The sequence below is a fragment of the Piliocolobus tephrosceles genome, chromosome 7 (assembly GCF_002776525.5).
Source record: "Piliocolobus tephrosceles isolate RC106 chromosome 7, ASM277652v3, whole genome shotgun sequence".
Taxonomy (NCBI): Eukaryota; Metazoa; Chordata; class Mammalia; order Primates; family Cercopithecidae; genus Piliocolobus; species Piliocolobus tephrosceles.
This window is the reverse complement of record NC_045440.1, coordinates 15873660-15885880: the sequence shown is the minus strand read 5'-3', so window position 1 is coordinate 15885880 and position 12221 is coordinate 15873660. Positions and strand designations below refer to the sequence as shown.

Genomic DNA, 12221 nt, shown 5'->3' with positions numbered 1-12221 from the left:
CCGAGTCTCGCTCTGTCGCCCAGGCTGGAGTGTAGTGGCCGGATCTCAGCTCACTGCAAGCTCCACCTCCCGGGTTCACACCATTCTCCTGCCTCAGCCTCCCAAGTAGCTGGGGCTACAGGTGCCTGCCACCTACCCTGGCTAGTTTTTTGTATTTTTTAGTAGAGATAGAGTTTCACTGTGTTAACCAGGATGGTCTCGATCTCCTGACCTCGTGATCCTCCCACCTCAGCTTCCCAAAGTGCTGGGATTACAAGCTTGAGCTACCGCGCCTGGCTGATTTTGGTAAGTTTTTAAAAGTGAGATGTTGAAAGACACCGTATGTCCTAATCTGATGAGTTTCAGATAATTAGAGTTTTATTACACTAAATTATGTTTTAACGTAGTATCCACTTTCACACACAAATGGAAAGGAAATAATAAATTATGATTTGGAGTTGCATTCAGAATGGGAAGGACGGCAGTGTTTTTCATCAAGAGACATTGGAGGAACATGGCAAGCTGTATATAGTAAATAGTTGTTTCGTTAGAACAATTTATTCTGGTTAATTAATAGAGAATTACCCTATAAATGAAGTAATATACTTTTTATGAGCTTTAAAACATCTTTCAGCACTAAGAATAATACTTTATTAATAATGTATGCATATTCTTAGGTAGAAACACAACAGATGTGATTTAAAGATATCTAATATTTAATATCATATTTCTGTGTTTAAGGCAATACTTTGGGTCATTTTAGTACCCAAGGGTCCTTTTTATAAACATCAGCAATTATGTGGCTCTGTGGAAAATTAAGACTAATAGAGCTTTTTTTTGGGGGGTGAGAGATTTGCCTTTTTTCTCCCTGGTGCCCTGAGTGCTAGGCACCTCTCTTCCAAATTGCTTGTCCTTAACTTCTTAGTATTTTGAGAATGATGTTCTCTTTTTATTTATTGCCTATATTACAAATATTTCTAGTATTTAAGTGGCTATTTTAATTTTCATTTCTCTTGTAAGATAGTCTGTTTTTTTCTTTTCCTTTGGGAAGATACCCAATAGTGGGATTGCTGGGTTGAATGGTAGTTCTGTTTTTAGTTCTTTGAGGAATCTCCATACTGTTTTCCATAGAGATTGTACTAATTCATATTCCCACGAACAGTGTATAAGCATTGCCCTCTCTCCGCATCCTTGCCAACATCTATGTTTTTTTGACTTTTTAGTAATAGCCTCATATTCTGGCTGATATGAGATGGTAGCTCATGATGGTTTTAATTTGCATTTCTCTGATGATTAGTGATGTTGAACATTTTTTCGTATGTTCTACTTTTGCATATGTTGGCTGCTTCTCTGTCTTTTGAGAAATGTCTGTATATGTCCTTTGCCCATTTTTTATAGGGGTTGTATTTTTTCTTGTTGAGTTGTTGGGGTCCCTTATAAATTCTGAATATTAGATATTTGTCAAATGCATACTTTGCAAATATTTTCTCCCATTCTGTAGGTTGTCTGTTTCCTCTGTTGACTGTTTCTTTTACTGTGCAGAAGCTTTTTAGTTTAAGTCCCATTTGTCTATTTTTGTTTTTGTTGCATTTGCTTTGGAGATCTTAGTGATGAATTATTTGCCTTGGCCAGTGTTTTTTCTAGTGCCTGTCCCCGCCCCCCCCGCCCAGGAATTTTTATTGTTTCGGGTCTTAGATTGTAAGTCTTCAATCTGTCTTGAGTTCATTTTTGCACGTGATAAGAGACAGGGCTCCAGTTTCTCTCTTCTCATTTTCCCAGCGCCATTTTTTGAATAGGATGTCCTTTCTCCGTTGTATGTATTTTTGCTGACTTTGTCAAAGATCAGTTAGGTGTAAGCATGTGGCTTTGTATCTGGGTTCTCTGTTCTCTTCCATTGATCTATGTGTGTATTTTTAGACCAGTGTCATGCTTTTTTGGTTGCTCTAGGAGGAAGACAGTGCCTTCTTAAAAGTACTTCTGAATGTGGTGAGTTTGTATAAACTCCTCTTTGAGTTAGTAGTCCATTTTAGGTCCATAAGAGTATGAGAAATTTGCTTTTTTCCTGCCAACTATGTGAAAAATAGTTAAGGGTGAGTTTGGACTGTTGCTTCAGGAAAAATTTTATAAGCATAATTAACCCAAACAGGAATTTTTTATATGAATATGCTTTCTGTTCTCTAATCTGCTTTTAATGTGAAGAAAAGAAATAGAACCCTTTTTCATATAATATGTGCTATTGCAACAAATTCTACTAATATAGTAATGAAAAGTTTAAATGCTGAGGCATCCTAAGTCCCTCTCCCACCTCCAAAAAATAATTGGCTTGGGTAGTGTTTTTTTTTTTTTTTTTTTTTTTTTGAGATGGAGTCTTGCTCTGTCACACAGGCTAGAGTGCAGTGGCACGATCCCAGCTCACTAGAATCTGCGCCTCCTGGGTTCACACCATTCTCCTGCCTCAACCTCCCCAGTAGCTGGGAATGCAGGCACCCGCCACCATGCCCAGCTAATTTTTTGTATGTTTAGTAGAGACAGGGTTTCACCGTGTTAGCCAGGATGGTCTCGATCTCCTGACCTCGTGATCCGCCTGCCTCGGCCTCCCAAAGTGCTGGGATTACAGGCATGAGCCCCTGTGCCCAGCTTGGCTTGGGTAATTTTAAATGTCTAAACACTGCGCTTTGCTGAGCTTAAAATTTTCCGTTTTCAGTAAATGCCGTATCTACCTAGAAATAGAAAAATATTATATGTCTCCCGAATTATTACTGTTAACTGTTTTAAACAGCTAATGAGAGGAACACTGGAAAACTTCATACAAATGTAAACTAATAGTTGACATGAATGATAACTTTAAAAAGCTGTATGTAAGACTGCATAGGCAGGATAAGCACCTGCCACCAGATGCTGGGGAAACCCTGACTGAAAGAACTTGTGTGTAGGTGTCCCTTTGAGGACTTTTAGATGTGTATGATTAGATTAGGCAGAAGGAAGGGAGTTTTCTGTCCACGCTGCTAGCAGGGATGAAGAGACCCCTCACTAGCCTCTGAGTTTATAACCTATGTTTTGTCAACCCCACAAACAAACCTTGGTTTTTAATGCAATACATTGTGGAAAGCACATACCATCCATTCAGTGACTATCACCTTTATACAGATAGCTTGAGATTTGGAGTTGAAGAGGTGAGCACTAGGGAAACATGAATCAGCAGAGACCTTTGGTGTCTTCGTGGCTCTCTGAGCAATACCACCCTCTTATGTGATACTTCTCCCGTCCCCCAGAGCCCCAGGGCAGGTGCACACCCACCACAGCAGCACCCTCATGGTAGAATTTAGTAAATACATTTCGTGAGTGAGTGAGTAGGTCAGTGAGTACACACAAAAGTAGACAATATTCGTTTCCAAATTCTGTGTTTAGTTTGTGTTTCATGGAACCCAACGCAACCTCCCTCAGTAGATCTCCTTTCTAACTTGATTTTAACAATATGAAAAGCCAGCAGATTGCAGAATTGTGTGGCTTGTTTGGCCTAGAACGGATGTGTCTTGAGCTGCTAGTATGTGGTGATGGTTAGTCCGTGTCTGAGTGGGTAGGTTTTTTTCTCAAAATTATTTTTGGTCTTGGGATATGGAGGACTATTTGCCTAAGTGACTTGAGCCTGAGAAATGGGCATCTTCCTCTTTCACCAACCACTTTCTTTAAGAAGATGATACACGACTTCATTGCACTAGTTTTAAATTTTATTAAATTGAGGTTTCTGAGTAGAAAGAACAAAGATAGTCAACAGCGTTATCCAGCTGTTTTCCAAATGAGCCAATGTCTTTGGTTCTGGCCTTTGCTTTCCTGATGGAGGTCGCCATTTCATTAGAATGAGTCCCAGTAAGGCTGGGTCACAGCTGATGGTGGTAATTATCTTGTTGAGAGGAATCTAATCGATGTAGAAGTTAACATTTAATTTTAAGATTTCTGATTAAATGGATCCTTTGAAATCAGAGCATGTTCTGTTAATAGGTACAATAAACAAAATAATTTATACTTTTGTATAAAAGCTTTATTATCAAAAGGGTAACATACTGATAAACGAGGGTAAGGGCAAAGTTTGGCTGATATTATGCTAATTTCATGTAAGTAATGAATCCTGCAGGATTTAAGGGAAACCCCTGGCTTTTCAGTACTGTGAAGTACCTGTTGATGAGCCTTGGGGCTTTGAGCATCGTTGGAGATTCTTGCGTCATCTCTGATCTGCAGCTGAGCCAGGAGTGGGGAGAGAGTGGGAAGCATGTGGAAACTGGGTCATCGGCTGCCATGTCGTCACACTTCATCCTTAGGGAGCACAGTATATGGAGCGGAAGATTGAGTGCACAGCACGCATTTCCAGCTCCACAGAGAGGACAGTCTGTTTGCTCATTGGCTCTCATTTTAAAATTTGAAGACACGTACTGTTAGACGAATACATAATGTGTTCTTTCCTCCTTAATCATAAAGCTATTCTGAGTAATCACTAACAAACCCTGTGTAATGTTTAGATTCCTGTGTAATTTCCCCAAGGAAAAATTCTACGTAGACTATTTCCTTGATAGCTAAGTATTTCATAAAAAATGTATGTCCTCGAATTTCACTTTAACTGTCTTTTAAAAGTAATTTTGTTTACTTCTTATATTTAACTTTTGAAGAGGTAATATATTTATCCCATGGTTAAAAAGTATAGAAAATACTTCAGGATACTTTGTAGCTGTCTGATTCCTATTACCTTCTCTTCAAAAGTAAACATTGTTAGTATAATTACATGTATTCTGTGATATTTTTGTTACAGATTTATAATCAAAAAGTAAGAATCTTGAATGTTTCTCCAAAATATTAATATAAAAGCTTCACCTCTCAGATTTTGTAAATAATTTTAAACTGACAGTTTTAAAGCTCTGAAATTGTGTTTAAAGTAACATTCATTAGCATAGAAATTCTAGAAAGAGAGCCAAATGTTATTCAGGACTCAGGAAATGATAAAGCAGTTATCAATAAATGAATTTTTAAGTAAGTTTTAGTAGGACATATACAGATGATATCAGGAGAATGAACTTGTGTCTATATTTGTTGCAGTAAATTCTAGATAGTAAAGGATCTAAAAATGTTTATAAAATTATATTACACATAGATGTTTATATGTGGGTTTATTAAAATGAGTTATCAGAGAGATAGTGGGCTTATATGTATTACAGCAAGATGTTATTACATTTGTTGCATGTTTATTTTTGTATATGTCATGTATTACATCACCACCTAATGCCCTTTCCAAGTTCTCTGCTGTGGGAACAGCAGAGGCTTGGCATTAGAGGCCTGGGTTCTGACGTTGAATCTGGATTCCCATAGGAGTTGTTTACACCCGGGGAAGACCATTCACACTTGGGAGCCCCATCGTCCTCCCTGGGGTCATTGGGGGGATGAGAAGAGAGGCAGAGTGAGAACACGCTGTGATCAGTGAATCACTGTGGGATTACTATTACCTGTTACGTGACAATTTCTAAAAACATTTGGGAAATGACATAAAGAATACTAATCTCATGGTCAAATATTTAGATTCTTTTTTCATCAATGAGTGACTAGTAATTTGTTCGCCCTTCAGGACTGTACTATATTAACTTGGCTATTTTCTGCATCTATGGAAGTGACAATTATTCATAAGCTACTCTTCATTGATCATAATAAAAAGTAATGGATAAATACTTCTTCTTATCAAGTATTACAAAGACACAGTGAAACAATGGATATTTTAGTCATTTTAGAACGGAGAATTATCAAGTATTAATACAAATTAATACAAAGTTATTTAACCATGTAATGCAGCCATAGAAAATAAGAGCCTTTTTTCCTGTTTTTAACTTAGTTTATTCAATATATTTAGCCATTTGTTCTTAGAACATGAGTACTAATGTTTCTTTGTTTTTCTTTAAGCAATCACTGTAATAGTTTGCCTCTTCTCAAAAAATTAGAGAAAATAATTACTAAATTTCTTTAAAAATTGTCTTAGATTTGTTACCACAGAATGTGGATGCCATAATGAAAGACTGTTAGAATAAGGAAACTTTTTTTTTTTTTAGTTTCTTCTGTCTTTTTTTCCACATTTACATTTGTTTCGATTACTTGGCTTGTTTATTTCAAGAAGCTAAGCAATTCATTTCTTGTTTTTCCAATTCTGTTTGATATTCAAAATGACTGACACATTTGAAATAGTTCCAAGACTGAACAGTTTTTTATTTAAAACAGGGTAATTCCCAGGGCACTATAGCGCAGGAAGGGAATAATCACTTAGCGTGGCATTTGGGTTGGATTTGGAGTGTTAGCATGCGCTTTAAAAAAAAAAAAAAAACTGTGGGAGCCATTATCACTGCTTGGGCAAAAAGACCGACAAAGCTTGTTTGGCAGAAAATGGAATAGTATAGTCAAGAGTATAGTACTCGTAGCAGTGAACTTAAAGAGGCAAAATCTGAGTATTTTCAATGTATGTTATGATTTATTGGAGATTAGGAAATGACTCATCTGCAGTATAAATCTGTGTAATGACTAGGCCATCATCAGGGAAAAAATGAGAGATTTGTGGAAAATGTATGGGAGGAGAGAAAGGCATTTAATTAAATGTCCAGTGATGTGTGTGTTTCTGTCGGCATATGAGATCAGAAAAGTCAGGCTTCTCGTCAGCCAAGGTTTCTCTACCAGTTTAACTGGAAAATGGGAAACTAGGAGAACAGAATCATTTTGCACACAGTTTTTGTGTTTCTGGGTTGCCAAATCTATTTATGTCGTGTTTCTAATTCTCTGTTCCGCATAAATCTTTTAAAGTCATAACTGGCGGCCACTGTCTGTGTTTGTGAATTCCAGCCATCTAGATCTCCAGTTCATTTCAGCTCTCATCCTGTAAGTGTGCATTCCTTACAGGAACATAAATGTGTTTCCATGGCTTAGCTGGTTGTTTCTGAACCCGTGTGGTGGTGATTTTAAAAGTTAACCTCACCTGTCTTTGTATCTATGTTAATTCCTTTTGCAGTTGAAAAGAGCAGGCAGAAGAATCCCCGAAGCTTATGTATCCACACACAGACAGCTCCCGATGCGCTGCCCTCTGAGAAAACACGTGAATTGGCGCAATATAAAACAAAATGTGAAAACCAAAGTGGGTTTATCCTGCAGCTCAAGCAGCTTCTTGCCTGTGGTAATACCAAGTTTGAGGCATTGACAGTTGTGATTCAGCACCTGCTGTCTGAGGTAAGGATATGCATCCTAGAAAGAGCCTTTTTCCTTGAGGTCATGGGAGCACGGGGAGGACTTGCTCACGCGCTCGCCTTGAGAATATCTGGGTAAATGATGGGAAAGATCAGGTGTAATTCATCGCATTACATTTTTGTCAGTTCACCAGATAACCTCAGTCGGTCTCTAGAAATTTGGCATGGAGACATTTTCTCGCTTCCTTTTTTTACCCCTAGAGCCTGTTGGTTAGAATGGCAACAGCAAGAACATAATTGCCTGTTACACCTCTGTGTGCCTCTAGACCTAAACTAGCATTAGCATTTTTTTCACTTAATTTTTCTGTTTGTCTGTGTGTAGCTTTTCATATCACACTTAGTTTAATGCTTTCAAAAATGAGGTTTGTTATATTTATAGATTAAAGAGCACTTTTCAGAAAGAATCCCCAGAATCATACCCCTTTTCATATCTTACGGTGATAGTATATGGTATTTTGTTTCTCTTTCATTTGTAAGAAAGGAACTGAATCATATCTGGGGATTCTTTCTGAAAGTTTCGTTTATTCCTAAATAGTCCCTGTGGTGCAGCAAAAGCAAAGCAGATTTGCTGTGTTGTTACTCTTCCCTAATATTATTCAGGGATGTTACTTCACAAACTGGCTGAAATTCATTGAGAAAACCAAGTTTATATCAACATGTTACTGACATAGCAATAAAAACTGTAATTATTTCAGGGGGAAACTGATAAGAGAATATAACTTGAGCTCCTTAGTTTTTAATCACAGTTTTAAAGATGGATATACATGATAACACAAAGGAAAAGGAAAAAACAAACACAAAAACTGGCCAAGTACTGTGGCTCATGCCTGGAATCCCAGCATTTTGGGAAGATGAGGAGGAAGGATCGCTTGTGGCCAGGAGTTCAAGACCAGCCTAAGCCACATAGGGAAAAAATAAAAATTAAAATTAAAAGCAAAAAGAAAACTGTTCAGTTTGGCTGTTCTGTAGTTTCGTTCAGATCAACAAATCTGTCCTGGTTTCATACAGAGGCCCCTGTGATACGGCTGCCTGTTTAGGAAGCAGGGAGAGAGAGAAGTGGATGAGACTTGGTCTGTGCCTTGGAGAAGCTATCAGACTAGTAGACAGTTTCAATGAATTCTTTTTTTTTTTTTTTGAGATGGCGTCTCACTCTGTCCCCCAGGCTGGAGTGCAGTGGCGCGATCTCGGCTCACTACAAGCTCCGCCTCCTGGGTTCACGCCATTCTCCTGCCTCAGCCTCCTGAGTAGCTGGGACTACAGGCACCCACCACCATGCCCAGCTTATTTTTTGTATTTTTGGTAGAGACAGGGTTTCGCTGTGTTAGCCAGGGTGATCTTGATCTCCTGACCTCATGATATGCCCTCCTCGGCCTCCCAAAGTCCTGGGATTACAGACATGCGCCACCACAACCGGCCTCAGTGAATTCTTGATGAGTATTTTACAGCTTTCTCCAGATGTTTTTTGTTTTTGAGAGGAAGATGGGGACTACCTAGTTTTTTAGTTACGGTGATAGTATATGGTATTTTGTTTCTCTTTCATTTGTAAGAAAGGAACTGAAGAGTGTGTTTCTATAACCAAGTGAGCTAACTAGAAAGTGTATACTATCAAATGTGGGGAACAATTAGTTTTTATATTTAGAAGTAAACCAATTATTTTACTATATCCAGCCTAATAGCTCCCATCCTCAACTATTTTCTCTCCTTTATCCGCCTCATGATGTCAGTCAAGTCCTGTAAACTCTCATTCTACAGTGTTTCTCCCCTTTCTATGTCTTTGCGATCCCCCCACTCATGCCCTCCTTGCTCACACCCTGGATAGCTGTCCACTAGATTATGATAGCAAGTTTGTTTTTTTTGTTTTTGTTTTTTATTGGTATGGAGTCTCGCTCTTTGGCCCAGGCTGGAGTGCAATGGCGTGATCTGGGCTCACTGCAACGTCTGCTTCCCGGGTTCAAGTGATTCTCCTTCCTCAGTCTCCTGAATAGCTAGAATTACAGGCACCCGCCACCATGCCTAGCTAGTTTTTGTATTTTTTTTAGTAGAGACGGGGTTTCGCCATGTGGGCCAGGCTGGTCTTGAACTCCTGACCTCAGATGATCCGCTCACCTCGGCCTCCCAGAGTTCTGGGATTACAGGCGTGAGTCACCACGCCCAACCTGTGATAGCAACTTTTTAACCAATCATTAGGCTTGCACTGTTTGTACCCTATAATCCATCCCAAGCACAGCTGACAGCTTCGTCTTATGAAAACATCCCGTCCTGCTGATTACATCTTCCAGTGGTTCTCCCTTATCTGTGTCTCATCTGTCCAGTGTGGTAGCCACTAGCCATATGAGACTGAGCATTCGAAATGTAATCCATTGAATTGAGATGTGTGGTAAGTGTAAAATACACTTGGATTCCAAAAACTTAGCATGAAAACAAAGGGTGTAGACTATCTCATTAACAATTTTTAATTGAATATATTGAAATATTATTTTGTATTTATTTGAGTTAAATAGAATATTAAAATTAGCTTCATCTTTTTCAACTTTTTTCAATGTGACTACTAGGAAATTTATAATTACGTAACTCACATTGTTATTTTGTTTTGGGGAGACTCTGGTTTTTAACTGGGACTATCAGGCTTTTTATCATTTGGTAACAACTGCCCCTTTTAATGTTATTCTCATGCCCAGATGCTGTAGCCATACATAAAGAGATGGAGGAGAAGCAAGAAGGATTTATTGAGTACTAGGTTGGTGCAAAAGTAATTGAGGTTTTGCTATCGTACCAAAAGCCGCAATTACTTTTGCACCAACCTAATATTTACTAAGTGCCAGATACTCTTACTTACCTTATATAAATCCTCACCAAAGACATGAGTTGGAATTTATAAATAAGAAAATTGAGAAATAGAATTAAGTAATTTACCTGCTATCAGATAGCTAGCAAGAGGAGAACCAGGACATAAACCTAGGTCTAGGACGCTATCAACTAAAAATGTCCTATAAACTTCCTGTATTTCATCCTTTGTTCACATTTTGTTACTGGGCTGCTGTCCTTGCCCCCAATACCTACATGTTCAGATCGGTTTTACAGCAGCATCACATCACCACTTGCATTTAATTTACATAGATCAGTATACAAACAACTAAAATAGGAAAAATGCAGGCCAGGCGCAGTGGCTCACGCCTATAATCCCAGCACTTTGGGAGGCCCAGGCAAGTGGATCACCTGAGGTCAGAAGTTCAAGACCAGCCTGACCAATATGGTGAAACCCCATCTCTACTAAAACTACAAAAATTAGTTGTGCATAGTGGTGTGTGCCTGTAGTCCCAGCTACTCAGGAGGCTGAGGTAGAAGAATCGCTTTACTTTGAGAGGTGGAGGTTGCAGTGAGCCAAGATCGTGCCACTGCACTCCAGCCTGGGCGACAGAGCGAGATTCCATCTTAAAAACAAAAAAAAAAAAAGGCAAATTAAGTGAAGAACACAAGTCCACTTTGTATGCCCCCCACCCCCAATGAACGAAGAAGGCACAGGAGTCAATTTGAGATGCAAGTCAGGAGTCTACCTTTCCTTCAGGTGTCTTCTCAGTCCTTGAACACCTCTTGTGGTGTGAGCATTCTATACTCTCCGCGATCTTAGTGTTTAAAGACACTTTTCCCTCATACAACCTGGCCTCTAAACACAAGCTGAGGCCTTTATCAGGTGCTCAGTTAGAGAGAGAGTAGATTCAACACTAGAGGGAAAAAAAATTCACCGGATTGGATCTACAGAGAGATGCGTTGTCCACAACATGGCAAGCTCCTAGTGACTTTCCCAGACACTTGTACTGTGTGTGAATTTCACCTTATACCTAAATTTAGGTCCTGAAACCCAAGGAATGGTGACTGCACTGAATATAGCTCCAGAACCTGCTTTTTTTTTTTTTTTTTTAAAAGACAGTGGCTTGCTCTGTCACCCAGGTTGGAGTGCTGTGGTGCAATCTCAGCTGACTGCAACCTCCACCACCCAGGTTCAAGCAGTTCTCCTGACTCAGCCTCCTGAGTAGTTGGGATTAAAGATGCCCACACCCATACCCGGATAATTTTTGTGGTTTTAGTAGAGATGAGGTTTCACCATGTTGGCCAGGCTGGTCTTACACTCCTCACCTCAACTGATCCACCTGCCTCGGTCTCCCAAATGCCTGCTGGGATTACAGGCATGAGCCACCATGCCCAGTCCAGAACCCATTCTTTAGTGAATGATTTCCTGGCCTTCTAGATCTGCGTTCTATCCACCTCTGGATTCCAGGAGCATATATGCTTCTCTTTCATTCTCTGGTATTAGAGATACCGGTTTAATGCTTGTTTTTGCTTTTTAAGATAGGAAATTTACTGAGGGCAGGATCTGACTCTAGTTCTTTATTACGAAAGTATCCTAGCAGCTTTAATAAACAACACAGTGTGTAGGTGAGTGAACATGTGAACAGAGAGAATGGAATTCCAGATGTAGGATGAGCATAAAGTCTTATGTAAATGTTCTTTGTTCTCTTTATTTTATAATCAGCAAATATTTACTGATTGTGTAACGTGTACTGAGTACTATTATAAAACAGTTGGAGGCTAGGCATGGTGGCTCACACCCGTAATCCCAACACTTTGGGAGGCTGAGGTGGGCTTATCACTTGAGGTCTGGAGTTTGAGACCAGCCTGGCCAACATGGTGAAACCAAGAAATACAAAAATTAGGCCGGGCGCGGTGGCTCAAGCCTGTAATCCCAGCACTTTGGGAGGCCGAGACGGGTAGATCACGAGGTCAGGAGATTGAGACCATCCTGGCTAACACAGCGAAATACCGTCTCTACTAAAAAATACAAAAAACTAGCCAGGCGAGATGGCGGGCACCTGTAGTCCCAGCTACTCGGGAGGCTGAGGCAGGAGAATGGCGTAAACCCGGGAGGCGGAGCTTGCAGTGAGCCGAGATAGCGCCACTGCATTCCAGCCTGGGCGACAGAGCGAG

At 39.6% G+C, this 12221-nt stretch overlaps 1 protein-coding gene across 3 annotated transcripts in view; it reads left to right on the top strand.

The window, feature by feature from the left end:
• Positions 1–12221, top strand: part of MTUS1 (microtubule associated scaffold protein 1) — a 157675-nt gene that overhangs the window by 108157 nt on the left and 37297 nt on the right. For all 3 annotated transcript variants that reach the window (XM_023216621.1, XM_023216622.1, XM_023216623.1), the window contains one exon: positions 7007–7221. In XM_023216621.1, coding sequence (XP_023072389.1) covers positions 7007–7221 — 215 coding nt within the window. The remainder of the gene's footprint in view (positions 1–7006; positions 7222–12221) is intronic.